The following is a 13,793-nucleotide window of genomic DNA, read 5'->3' as shown; positions in this document are numbered from 1 at the left end:
TAGCTTCCTGCTCTTTCCCATTTTTCACCTTTCTATGAAAAACACATTCTACTTCTGCTCTTCTCTTTATGGGCACACCCAGAGACCCAGTCCCCTTTGTCTAGAGACTAATGCAAGTTTGGTTTTGGTGTTTACACACACACGCACCCCCATCCACACAYACATACATGTATATGTGCACACACCTATACACACACACACACATATCCATGCATGCATCCACACACGTGGACACAGCTACACAAAGTATGGTACTCTCAGCKGAACCTGCACCTTTGCCCAATGTGGAGGCTTGGGACCCTGGGCCTGTATTTGCCATTCAAACCCTGACTGCGCCACAGAGGTTAGGTGGTGGCACGACCAGAGCTAACCTGTGCTGATGCAGGTGTCCATYGGGATACCTTGCCTCTGGGAGCTCCCACCTATTTTGCAAAAGCGGAGCTGCGATCACCATCTAGCACTGGAGGGTAGTAGTAATGCACACCTACCTCTCACCTGAATTTACCTCTGTAGTTAAATAATCCTTAGAAAAACACTGAAACTGAGTGATATTGACGCTGTAACTTTCTAAACAGTATGTCCTTGTTTGGTTTTAAATTATCATCTCCATGCAGGAATTAGAGCCAGATTGTGCCTGGCTTCTGCTCTACAGGTGGTCTGACTCGATAGTTACCATGGTCATGTTTTATTTATTCTTCAAATACATTTGACAAGGGGCAGAATTTCACCTGGAAAAYGACACAGTAAGTTCTTCTACACTGCTGTGCTTGCTCGTCTTTGTTGCAGCAGGAGTTACCTTGCAGAGGAACTGGGCTGCTTGAGTGGTGGGAGTCCACCTTATTCTGTCAGAAGATAGCTTACTGGTGGTAGCGCAGTGTCTTGCCTTGACAAAGGCTGCTTGGGAGAGCACAGTTTATAGCTTCAGAAAGCCCATGCTGTAAATTTTAGCCTCTTGATTTATCAGCAAAGAGCTTGCAAACATTAGGCAGGAGTGAAGCAATGATATTCTACAAGAATGTTTGAGAAAGTATTTAGAGTAGCCAAAACTTCCAGAAACCTGCTGCTGTCTACACAGGCCTTAAAATGCTGCAATTCTGCTTTCAACATCCCTTGTTAACACTTCCTTTTCCTGTACAAAGCCTGATATTTTTTTCTTCCCAGTAATCAGGATCCCACTTCTGGTCTGTACCAGGGGTCACCATCAGGAGCCTTTGCTCTTCCCTCCCCTTTATGGGGAGATCTGCCGTCATGCTCGCTAGGTCACCCGTGGTGCTCACAGCCCTCGAGAGCAAGGACCGCAGCTGTGACTTCCCACTGTGTCAGAGAAGCCCAAGGGGTTTGGTCTGGCTGGTTAAATACGGCTTTCCAGGCAGACCGTCCGCCCAGTGCGTGTCTGCAGCAGATTGCACAGTCAGGGCTGCCCCTGGGTCCCTGCCCAAGTCCTCTGCTGTGTCTGGGGTAAGTACTGGAGGGGATGGCTGGAAGAGTACGGAGTACATGCGTTCTTCCCCARGAAGGGCAATTTATTTGAGGACCTGAATCAACATGAGAAATTCCAGACATCTCTGGCAGAAGCAGAGAATCAGCATATTAGAAAAGTGCTAAGACAGAAAATTGCTTTACTAAATCTTAGTTTTGATCCCATCTGTACAGATTGTCTTGATCTGARAAGCCTTCCTGAACATTGATCTTGATCAATGATTATAAACTTCTTTCATCCCCTCAAATGCTCTGTGAACAGTATGTTTATTTGTAGAATAAATTTACTCTCTCCAGGAGCAAAGAGAGGTCTTTAGCTCCTTAACTTTGGTCCTTTAGGTCCTTATCTACCCTGCTGCGATAGAGCAGCACCCCTCATGAGCAGGGCGATTTGCAGGTGTGAGGGGACCCAGCTGCTCCAGAATGGTGCCTTGCTCTTGTGAAATCTTGAGGACTTTTTTTTTTCTTTTTTTTTTTGGTAGTAGATAAGGTCTAAGAGTGTGTGTGTATGCACATACTTAAGAGCAAACCTTAGCTTGTGCTTTTCRGTGATGGAAACGTGATTGTTTCCTGCTGAATAGAGACATGCACATTTTCCCTGATCTGCCACGGCCAGAGCAGAGAATGTACTGCTTTGACCACTGCCTGTTTAGACTGTGCTTTTAACATGCAYTAAATTTAACTGCATTTTCTGACAAACCTGCTTGGAATATTTCCTGGGAAAAATGGAAATTACCTTGGAAATTCTCCCCCCGTCCCTACCCTGCTTGCCTCTGCCYCCTGGTCCCTGTGCACAGCAGCTGGTCTCCCACGGCAGCCAGTGGAGCTGCCCATGACGCAGGCTGTTTGCAGGATGGTAAGATGAAGACACAGCGTTTGTTCCTCGGTTTCCTAATGGCCTCAGGCACCACTTCAGGTCATAGTTAGGCCTTTGAGTTTCTTCCTTTCCATGTAACATTTTTGGCAGCTGAAAAACACAAATCCATTTTCCTTCCATCAGGGCTAGTTTAATCAATTGGCCTACAGGTTTGATAAAGCTCCTGAAACTTTTTTACTGTGATAAAAAGGGGGAAAAAATCAATACAGATCCAAGTGTAATGGTACTGCGTCCCACCGCAGAGCGAGATGTTATCTCTCTGTTCTGGCTGCACTTGGTTTTGCACAAATCTTGACCTTTCCYTGTCTGTGTGTCTCTCGTTTTCCATCCCCCTTTCCTTCCTTCTCCTGACTTCTTGCTCCAGCTTGTGCAGAAACCAGCAGTGACTTTGTCTCTGCCAAAGAGACAGAGACTCTGTCTCTGCGGCTGCCTGTGCACCGTGGCRGGAGGAGTGGGTGCCTGGGTGGTGTTGGGGATGCAGCTCCCCAGCGTCCTGCCTGGCCACCCCTGCTGCTCCTGCTCCCATCATGGCTGTGGGAGCAGCAGGTCCCTTCCCTAGGACTTGCCTCCCAGGTCTCTCCCAGCCCTTGTCTTTTCTCCTTTCACAGGCAGGAGGACCTCGGCCACAGGCCCTCACCCTAGTGTAGCGAGGTTGAACTTTGCCTGCACGGCTGAGAAGCTCTCGGCCAACTCGTGAAAGGGTTGAGCATGAAGGTGTCCTGCAACCCCAGATGTTTAGCGTTCAGGGACTATGACTGAGAGACCCACCGTATGCTGTGCTGCTCTTTCCCTCATTCTTCAGGGCTGCACACAGCCCGGACAGGCGCCTGAGCTTCAGAGGTCAGTGTCTGATCTGCTAATGCCATCCCCTGGTTTGGTGTGATGGATGAGGCATGGATGGCAGCTGCACAGGTGTTTCAAAAGCCTGCCTCTCCAGCCTCGCTCTAGTCAGCGTGTGGGCAGAGCTTCGTAAAGCAGTTGTTATTCCAAGAAGCTCTATGACTGCTAGGCTCCTGTGCCCTCAGTGCATGGGATGTGCACTTCCAATAAGACTGGTTTCAGTCCCCTGACCTTCATCCTCACTGGAATTCCTGGTCTGCCAATGAGTAACTACTGGATGGCATTCCCTCTCAGCTCCCTGTACCTCCTCATGCTCTTGGGGAACTGCACCTTGCTCTGGACCATAAAGACAGACCGCAGTCTCCATACACCAATGTACTATCTCCTCTCCATGCTGGCAGTGGCAGACTTGGGCTTGTCTGTCTCCACACTACCCTCCATGCTGGGTATATTCTGGTTTGAGTCCACATCCCTCCATTTTGATGCGTGCATTATTCAGATGTATTTCATCCAYGCCTTCTCTGCCATCGAGTCTGGTGTTCTGGTTGCAATGGCCTTTGACCGCTTCGTCGCTATCTGCTACCCTTTGCAATATGCCTCTGTCTTGACAAGTCCTCTGATCATGAARGCAGGAGGGGTGATCTTCGTGCGAGGTGTCTGTGTGGTGCTCCCAGTTGCTGTCCTTATTAAGAAGCTCCCTTTCTGCAGGTCCACACTCCTGTCACACTCCTTCTGCCTGCACCAAGACATGCTGAGGCTGGCTTGTGGAGATGTCAGGGTCAACAGCTTGTATGGACTGACTGCAGTGATACTCACCAAGGGCCTTGACTCCCTGACCATCCTGCTGTCTTACATGATGATCCTCAGGGCCATTATGAGAACCATCTCCCATGAAGCCCGAGCCAAAGCCTTTAGCACCTGTATCTCCCACCTCTGTGCTGTCTTGCTCTTCTACATCCCTCTCATTGGTTTGTCCATCATCCACAGGTTTGGGAAGCACCTGCCCCCACTTACTCACACGCTCATGGCTGATGCCTACCTCTTGGTGCCACCTGTCCTGAACCCGCTTGTCTACAGCTGGAAAACCAAGCAAATCCGCAGGCGAATTCTCACCCTGCTCCGTTGGAGAGGGGCCCAGCAACAGGTCTAGTCCTGGAGGGGCAGCACACCAAAGCCAGTCTCCTTCCTTTCCTTTACAGATTGGTTGATCATGGAGAGTATTTTCTGGGAGAAAATCATTCATGTTACTTCACTCCCCACGACAAACCTGTCACCCACATGGAAAAACAGCTCATTTTTCTCCTCAGAGAGGGCTGGATTATGGCAATTCATGTTATTCCACCTCTCATTTTGGGATGTTTCATTTCTCAGAAAGTCTGCAAGAGAGCAGAGCTAGTGTGAGCTAGTCGTAAAGCTGGACTCCCTTCAGCTATGGAGAGAGAAGACTGTTGAGAACAGATTTTAGTCAAGGGATTCACTGCTATTAGCAGTTTTAATCTYTGAAGAAATGCAAACAGTATCCTAAGGCTTGTGCTTTTAATTAGAAATATCCCTTCATCAGTCAATTACATTAAACCCTCGATTCCCAGATTTATGTGGTTATAGGAGACTCTTCAGCTTTCTTTGCACTAATAAAGTGATTTGTGTCTTTGCAGTTGTGGAGACCAGGTAGGAACTAATGGCCTATGGCACAAAGAGTGAAAAMATTTGAGTCCAAACTCACTGAGGGGGTCTGCAAGGGGAGTGTATGTCTTTTTACTGTCTCATGATATCATCTCCTTCGCTCATAACTCTCTGGGATCATTGTGAAAATCTCCCCAACCTCCCCAGGCATAATTCAAATGAGAGTAGGATGTCTGTCGTAGAAGAGTGGTTCCACACTGAACCTGGGTGCAGGAGCTATTCAGTGCRCTTTGAACATCTCCTGCCATGCAGAGCCCTATTTTTGCACCCTCAGCTATGCTGCCACCTTTCCTTGGGGTGCGCTTTGCTGTAGCATCATGGAGATGGTGCACACCAGGGAAGGGGCTGCTGCAGCCATGCCCAAGCCGTTTCCCCCTGCGCGGATCTGTGCACTCACCCCAGGGACTGGCAGCTTGTCTTGTTCAACCCAGCTTCCCACGATAATCTGCTGTTCTGATCTGGCCTCCCACTGCTGCTAACTGGGTTGTTTCACCAGAAAATAGCAGCTGTTACTGGACTCAATCCCTCTCGCTTGTCTGTCAGGGAAGAGCTGAACCTCAATACTTGGCCTGCTCTTCTCAGACTTCCTTTTACCTCTCTTGCCTTTTCCACAGCCTTTTGCCTTATCCTAGTAGCTGACTGGCCAAGAAAGAGGGAGCAGAGTGAAAAGAAGGAGAAAGAGAAACCAGCATGTTGGAGATCATGTTGGCTRTCTGATTCGTGGTGGTGGGGGATGAAGGCAAAGGAAACAGCCCATTTCAGGGTGGGCACTCAGCTGATTTCAGTGTGGCTGTTTAAAGAAGAGCTACAGGGTCAAAACTGGAGTTTAGGAAGCCCTGACCAGGTATTAGCAGGCTTCAGCAAACTGGGGACATGCCGAGCACTGTAGAGCTGTGCTGAGAGAGCTGGAGAGCTTTGGTACATAGAACAAATCGATGTATTTTTGTTTTTAAGAGCAGTTTTTGGTCAATATCATGAGAGCTTCTCCTAACTCTCTCAGGTGCTGTTACAGAGAATCCAAATGATGGGAATCGTTGTGGTGAGAGGGAGTTAGGTACTGTGGCACTGTACTGATGAGCATGGAAGAGCTCTGTGAAAATGGTACCTGGGTTCTTCTTTTTCACCAGGCAAAGGAAATCCTCTGTCTCTTCCACTGCCTCTCAGGTACTTTCACTGTGAGGTAGCAAAACAGGAACACATAGGTGCTCCTGTGCATGCTGCAAAGTTTCATGTCACTCAGACAGTAAGAAGGGATTGGTCTGCAAATATGTGCTCAGTGCAAAAAGAAAGCTGGTTACCAGGGAGATATGAATGTCCCAAGCTGGAAACATTTCGCATAAAGATTTTGTGCCTGATGGCTGGGAATCTGCTAGAATTCTCTCCGTGTTTTTTTCCAGGGTCAGTAGTCCAGTCTGATGTTTTCCTGGTGTGTCTGAAAAGCAGATGTCTGAATGCAGGCAATTTTACTACGTAAAGCCAGAAGCACAGCTGTTATAAATCAGTGTTTCCCAGTGAGTGGTGGCTTACTCCAGCTCCCTATCAAGTTTTAGTTCTTTAGAAGTCCAAGTTCTTCTCTGCTCTGTGTTAAATGAATACTCAGTGTTTTTGCTCAGCTTTAATTCCAGTGTCTGCTTGTATTTCTGCTAGTAGGAGAATTAGCAAAGGACACAACAGTCTGCTCCCTCTCACCTCCTGGAAGGTGGTCATGAGCTTCAGCCTGAGGCTTATATTTCCTTATTTCACCCTGCTGTGTCTCATTATGCCACACTCACATATAACTTCTCTTGGATGCAAGAGAGTAAATAATTTCAGCCCAGTTTGTGGCTGAATCAGATGAGTAACAGACAGACCATAACATTGTAAAATGGCCTAGGTTGACCGTTGCTGTGGTGGCCAGCACCCAGACGTTCGCAGATGAATAAGCCATCACAGTCAATGTTCCCAAAGGGCTGACTCGTACCATACAGACAGAACTATGAGATACAACAGGACGTTTGCATTCTCTTCCKGAAATTGCCAAGCTGCTTTGATCTGCCAGTGAGAGGTTAGAACTTGGGGACCTAACAACGGAGCTCTGAACTCTCAGCAGTATCACACTGTACGTGCATCACATCCATGTTGCTGTGTGAATGAATGAAGAAACAGCTTAACTCTTGCTTGAACATTTTGCCAAATCCAGTGAGTCAGATTCAGCATGCTATGGGCAATTTTTTGCTCTAATTGCTCTAATCACCCGTGGGTGGCACAGAACAGTTCCCTGAGATGCTTTGAGGTTAATGCAGTTGATACATGTCAGCTGTTGACAGATCTGGTGGTTGTTTTGAACCTTTTGCCTCAAAGGCAAAAAACAGAGCTGGGTTAAACTGACAGCTGGATTAGACTGACTTCATTCGTTTCAGCTAAGAGATGTTGGTTAATACTGGGGCTCTAACTTACAGACCCAAGGAGCCTCTCCTTCCAGGCACMGGTGATAGGATAATTTGTCCTTCTTGCTTTAAATGGGGCTTCCCCAGCTTTCCTGGCGATGGTCCTTCRTTCCTGAACAGTATGCAACTTATGCATTTCACTCCCAGAACACCTATGCAACACTGAATAACCGGATTTGTCGTAGTGTTTGTATTTGTCCTAAAAGCATCTCACTGTCTCTACCAAGTGACTTGTCAGGTACTTTGCTGCCTGTTAGTTTAGATTTGAACATGAAATATGCCACACCGAGGCTTGCATGCATTAGCAATGTGTGCAGCTCCCTCTAAGCTCAGCTATTCTCCAGCTATATCTGAGTTACAGCAATTTACCAGCTTCATTTAATAATTGACAGGGCCATCAGGCTTCCTAACATTTATTGTTTATTTTTCTGTGTTTGATTTTCCATTGATGGCACCAAAAGTAATAACATTCATTACAATTCTTCTACAAGTGCTTTCCACCTGTTCTCTTTCTCTTATCTGCATTTACTCAGCCCTGTACCTACAGAGTATATTTGCCGTGACAAAATTCCCTCTTGCCAATAAAAGTGTAGGTTCTCAACTTCTACTTCACACCAGTGTATGTACCCTGGTCAGTAAGGTAGCTCTGAAGATGTATGGGGATGTATGGGATGTGAAAATAAACCATTTCCTCATTGCTTCTTATTCTGGTTAACATTTGTGTTGTGTACAATTTCACATTTTAATCAGAATTGCAGCTTTTTTACAGAACTAGCTAATCATGTACAATGCTTGGAACAGATTTACTTGGTTTTTTTTGTATTCAGCAATTTCACAGAAGCTTCCTTCCAGGAAAACAGAAAGGCTCTGTATGGCAGCACAGCTTACGTACTGGTAAAACATCGTCCGCTCTGCAATGCATAAAATCTTGGTTCTGATTTTACTGTTAATCCAGAGACAAACCCTGAAACTGGGTCAGATTTGGACTACACTGTCAAGATATCTGGGGGAGGTCTAAAATTATTTTGGTAGCAACCATCCACCTCTTTTGTTTATGCAGCTTGGGATTTCAGAATAATGAGGTCCTGTTAAGTTTCAAGGAATTTTGGAGTAAATCCACATGAATGGAATTCCTGAGGAGGGTTACATGTACATTGGGAAAATGTCTGATTTTCCCTTTGGAATTGAATATGGTCTCATGTGCTGACCTAGTTTAAACCCACAAAACCCTCTGTTTACTCCTTCACATCCATATGTTTGCACATTGCCAGAAAGAACAATGTTTAATTCCATACAAGCAGATTTCCTACATCAGTCTCAGCCTTGAGAATGAAATAGATCACATCTGAGGCCAATGCTTCCAGAATTAATTGGATATGAATGAATGAATGAATGAATTACGTATTTTGAATGGAGACACCATAAAAGGGAACACAGCTTTTCAAAGTACTGAGGAATAACTCCAAAAATCATGCTTCTCTAAATGAAGTCTCTAGGTTCAGCACTGGATTCAGAGACCTAAATTTAGGACCACCTGTGGGCCAAGGGTCTAAGCTCCCATGACAGCCAGAGGTAGTTCAGTCAGTGTAGTCACCTGAAGCCAGTAGAGCACATCTGCTCTTAGGTGAGTTGAGCTGCTCTGTGGGCTCAGGCAAGGAACCTCCAAATTAAATCCTGCAAAACCACATCCTATTAGATAATTCATCACCTTAAAATCCATCCTGTACTAGATCTTAACCAGCAGAACCAGGAAAGATTCTTCTACAGAGCTCCAAAGTTCTTCCTCTTCTGTCTGATCCTTGGCCCTCTACTCAGCCCTGCTGAGGCCTCATCTYGAGTCCTGCATCCAGTTCTGGCCTCCCCTGTACAAGAGAGACATGGAGCTACTGGAGAGAGTCCAGCRTAGGGYTACAAAGATGATCMRAGGGCTGGAGCACCTGCCCTASGAGGAACGGCTGYGAGAGCTGGGCCTCTTCAGCCTGGGGAAGAGAAGACTGAGGGGGGATCTGATCAATGTGTACAAGTACCTGAAGGGAGGGTGTGAAGGGGATGGGGACAAACTCTTTTCAGTTGCCCCATATGACAGGACAAGAGGCAATGGGCAGAAACTGAAGCACAGGAAGTTCTGCCTGACCGTGAGGGGGAATTTCTTCCCTGTGAGAGTGAYRGAGCACTGGAGCAGGTTGCCCAGAGAGGTGGTGGAGTCTCCTTCTCTGGAGATCTTCAAGGCCCGCCTGGATGCAACTGTGTCTAACATGCTCTAGGTGACCCTGGTTGAGCAGGGAGGTTGGCCTAGGTGATCTCCGGAGGTCCCTTCCAACCTTACTGATTCTATGATTCTGTCCATTGGAGGTGTTTCAGAGCTGTCTAGATCACGCATGAATAAAACCACAGATGTCTGTAGCTAGCAATAGCAGCATGTTTAATCATCAGACATTCATCCTGGTAGGTGGCAGTGACATTTCTGCCCAGTCTCTGTGCTCTAATCTCCTTGTACTTACTAGAAACTCTACAGACTATATTTTAAAGGTAGAGAGCTTACATGCCCCCAAGTATATTTTGCCTTCATGCAAGTTCTCTCAGATCCAGTTCTACCTTTTTTGATACTGCCAACCACACTGAGTGTGGATTGGTTTAATTCCGTGGAAATTGCCTTCACAGTCTGTAACGCTGTCTTCCTCAATGAAATTCAGTCAATGGGATTGTGTGTCCTTCTCACAGTGGCATCCAGTCATTTCATCAGAATAATCACCTCTGAGAAGTACCCAATTCCTCCTAATCTTGTTAATGGAAAAGTAAGAGTGATGACTTTATCCAGAAATATCTTCATTGTCCTTTCAGGCTCTTGCCTCATTAAATACTCTTTTTTAAAGATTTACATTTGCTTCAGAATGCAGCAGTGGCGTAAAGGTCAATGAGTATAGTACATTAAAGCAGGTCCTACAGTCCTTGTGCTGTCTCACATTCTGACTCTGAGGTGACGCTGAACATCCCAGGACATACATCTCGGAGTCCTGAAACAGGCACCTCTCACATCGATCTTCTCCAATTCCTCCTCTTCCCCCTCCTCCCTCAGTAACTAGCATGCGTAGGCTGAGGAAACACCTCTCCTATGTCCTCTGTGTGCAGATGGTTGCCAGGAGGAACACCAAACATCTCTACAGGAGATCTGTAAACCATTTTGTCCAAAGGGCAGTTGTTTACAAAATTGTTTCCAGAGGAGATTTTATTCTCGAAGGGACTGGAAGATTTGTGAGTGTGAATTCTAATGGAAAATTACCCTGCAATCCTTCGAATTACATCTCTAGTTACGCTGATTTTTTTCCGATGTCTAGTGTTTTCTGTTGGCTCTGCTTCCACTACATCTCTTTGAGAAACCCTTTCAGAAGCACAATACGTCTGTGAAACAAACAAACAAACAAACAAACAAAAAAAAGTACACTCTTGAGCAGCAACAAGATTCTGACTTCACTCAACATCGGAGTTATTCAAATTTCAATTATCAAATCTGCTTGATTCTTCTCTCATTTCCTTTTGAAAGCAGAGTCATATGATAACATTTGCTTAATTGCCAGATTGAAATTTGACCAGTCTGATGATGTTACAGTGCTTTAATTTGTAACTGCAGAGTAGCATGTAATGCTATTAATGTATCTCCTCATAGATCTGTTCTTATTTCCTTGCTGTTGTTACAGAGACACTGAATACAATTGCTTCTTAAAATTATGACATAAATATGACATCTGCTCGCTTTTTGGTGACCATGTTAACCCATCTCACCAGTTATAATATGCCCTTTCAGCACAAATATCGGGAGACAGTAGAAAGACTGGAAATGGGTAGCTGCAATTATTTAGCTTTTGCATATGTGTATTTTAGCATGGACTAGCAGACCTTGCTGTTGTTGTTATGCAAACCCTCAACAGAAGGATGACCTGAAACACAGAGACATTGTAGCAGACTGATAAAAGTGAATTGACATATTTGACTTTATTAGAGTGAACCTATTTAACCGACAGAATGCAGAATACGATGATGAAATCAAAATCCCAAGTCTTTTCAGTCTTTTCAAAGTGATATTTAGAATTTCACTCTCTTTAAACCTTGAGAAATGGAAAAAAGACAATTGTGAAACTCTGCAGAATGCAGGCACCATGATGTGACCACTTTAATTCAGCTGGAGCCAACAGTCTGGAAATACTTTGGATTAATTAATTTGCTCAATACTTTTCCTTCTAAAAAGAAAAGCCTCCCACAGAGTAGGCCATGTCGTTTCCCAGCCCCCAAAAGCACCTTGGATTCATTTGATCCAGCTTCAGGCACTCAGTCAAGGTTCCTCCGTAGAACCCAGGTACCTTGGGCATCCTCTGTCACATCCAGTAAGAGATGAGCAGCTCACGCCCTATGGGCAGAAGGCAATTTTCTCTCTGCTGATGAAGCAGAGGAGAAGGAAAACYGGTCTCCTAATCAAGGTGATTCCAGTAAGTGGAATAAACCTTTCTTCCCACACYGATGTTGTCCCATTTCACTGAACTGTGTTGTCCTAAGTGACTGTTRGTCTTTTCTGCATACTTTGTGGGGCAATATAGTGATCTCTCTACAACTAATCTAGTTGCCTCTCCTTCTGCTGCCTGTTCATGGATGAGCTGTGCTTTGGGTGGAGGTAGAAACCATGCTCCCACTGGCTGGGGCTTCACAGACTGTTCCTGTTTCCAGCTCTTCCACGCCCATCACAAGGGAAGGACATCTGTCTGACGGTCAGGGCACTTACCTCTCGGTTGCAGGAGCAGGCACCGCTCCCACTGAGATCACTCGCAGGCAGTGCCCATGACAGTGAATTTCTTGGCTTTACCTTAAAGTTTCTTCCCAAGCAGAGTAAACATATTGCATCCCAGCTGCTATTTACAGCCTTCAGRCAAGGCAGGTCTGCTGGCAGGGTTTTGGGACATGTTGTAGGTGTTGCTGCTTTAAGCTTGTGTTTTAGCAAATTACAGGCAGGTCATGTCAACCTATATTCATCTCTCTGCTGCCTCTGAATCACCTCTATCTACCAGCTTCACTTAATAYAGGAAAATGAGATACATGGCTTTGTGATGTTTGCAGATCTCTCTCAGATTGTTTGATTTTCCACTCACTGCATACTAAATGCGGTGAGTTTGTTGCCTTTGCAACAGGACTCCCTGTCCTTTCTGCATTTTCTGAATCTTCTCATTGTATTATTTACCCGATGCCAGCCATTAAATATGTCAATGTTTGCCCACACAAGAGCTCATTCACTTCTGCAGGACGGCGTGCTGGTGACAGAGGATCTCCTGTGTGTCACTAATGGCAGCACAGGAAATTGACTGACACCACTTCACTTTACCAAGGTCTTTGTGATGATTTCAATTAAAGATACTGTTTTCCTACTGAAACGGTCCAGCTGGTTTGGCCTCTGAAAGAATTACAGCTGTATGGGTTTAAAAGTGCTTTGTGCAGGTTTAACTGTTCTGTTCCCTGTAGAAGACCGTGCTGGAAAGGAACTGCATGKTTTTATAATTTCATCCAAACTTTGTGTTGAGGTCATCCTTTCTTTCATAAGCTGAAATAGCTAAAGCAGTTCAGCTTTGGGATGGATCATAAAGCCAGAAATAGTGGTGCTCCAGCAGATGTCTGATTTTTATTAGTAACACCGAATGAGGATTTTATTTACATATAGCTTTGAATTTCGGACAAACAGCCATGTCTTTCGCTGCTTCCCAGATCTGAGTGTAAATCCACAGAAGCTCAAGTCACTCACCAGAAAAAAATATATGTACAAAGCCTTTGGTGGTGTAAGTGGTATCACCTCTGCTGAAGTCTGATGCAGAGACACCAGCTGATCCTACACTGAGATTAAGATCGTGATTACTAAATATGGAAAGTCAGCTGTGTTACAGAACCTGGGAGAGTTTGGGAAGGTTTTAACCACAGGCTACCGAACAGTGATTTTCTGGCATGGCATGCAGCGTGGGACCAGTGCCAGGAGGGAATTCTGCACTTTGGAAGCTAGCGATGCCTGGAAACACTGCACAGGAATAACTAAATGGAGCCAGAACTGGATTTGACCTTCCCTTGATCCTGCCTTTCACTATGTGCAAGAAGTCTCACAGTTGGCTTGGACATCTCAAACAGTGCGTGGAGACACACTGTTAACACCAGGCACAGCAACAAGGCCCTTCCAGGGTTGAAACAGTGATACTCACAGAGGATCGGGCAGGTAAGGTGCCTGCAGCAAAACCTATCTCCAGGTCTAGATTCTGAAAAAATGGACTCAGCTATYCTTCCCCCTTCCATACACATGTACAGCTGCCCCAGACCTGAGTCCTGCCCCATTTCTCTTACATCTATCGTGCACGTTCTGCAAACCCAAAGCAGAGCCTGACCCAAAGCCTCCCTTCTCCATTCTCTACAGCACTTCCCTCTCACCATAAATCAAAACCCAGCACCGTGGCACACTTCTCCAGTAT

The 13,793-nt window shown here is 45.7% G+C and overlaps 1 protein-coding gene across 1 annotated transcript; it reads left to right on the top strand.

The window, feature by feature from the left end:
* The first annotated feature begins 410 nt into the window (after nt 1-410).
* Nucleotides 411-4,346, top strand: LOC146591349 (olfactory receptor 51H1-like). Its single transcript, XM_085313079.1, has 2 exons — nt 411-423; nt 3,427-4,346. The coding sequence occupies exon 2, from the start codon at nt 3,459-3,461 to the stop codon at nt 4,344-4,346; it is 888 nt and encodes a 295-aa protein (XP_085169205.1). The 5' UTR covers nt 411-423; nt 3,427-3,458.
* The last annotated feature ends 9,447 nt before the right edge of the window (nt 4,347-13,793 follow it).

This window comes from Rhea americana, unplaced genomic scaffold (genome assembly GCF_003343005.1).
Source record: "Rhea americana isolate MKP2758 unplaced genomic scaffold, rheAme1 scaffold_376, whole genome shotgun sequence".
Taxonomy (NCBI): domain Eukaryota; kingdom Metazoa; phylum Chordata; class Aves; order Rheiformes; family Rheidae; genus Rhea; species Rhea americana.
Note: the sequence above shows the minus strand (reverse complement) of the source record. Positions and strands in the feature narration are given on the sequence as shown.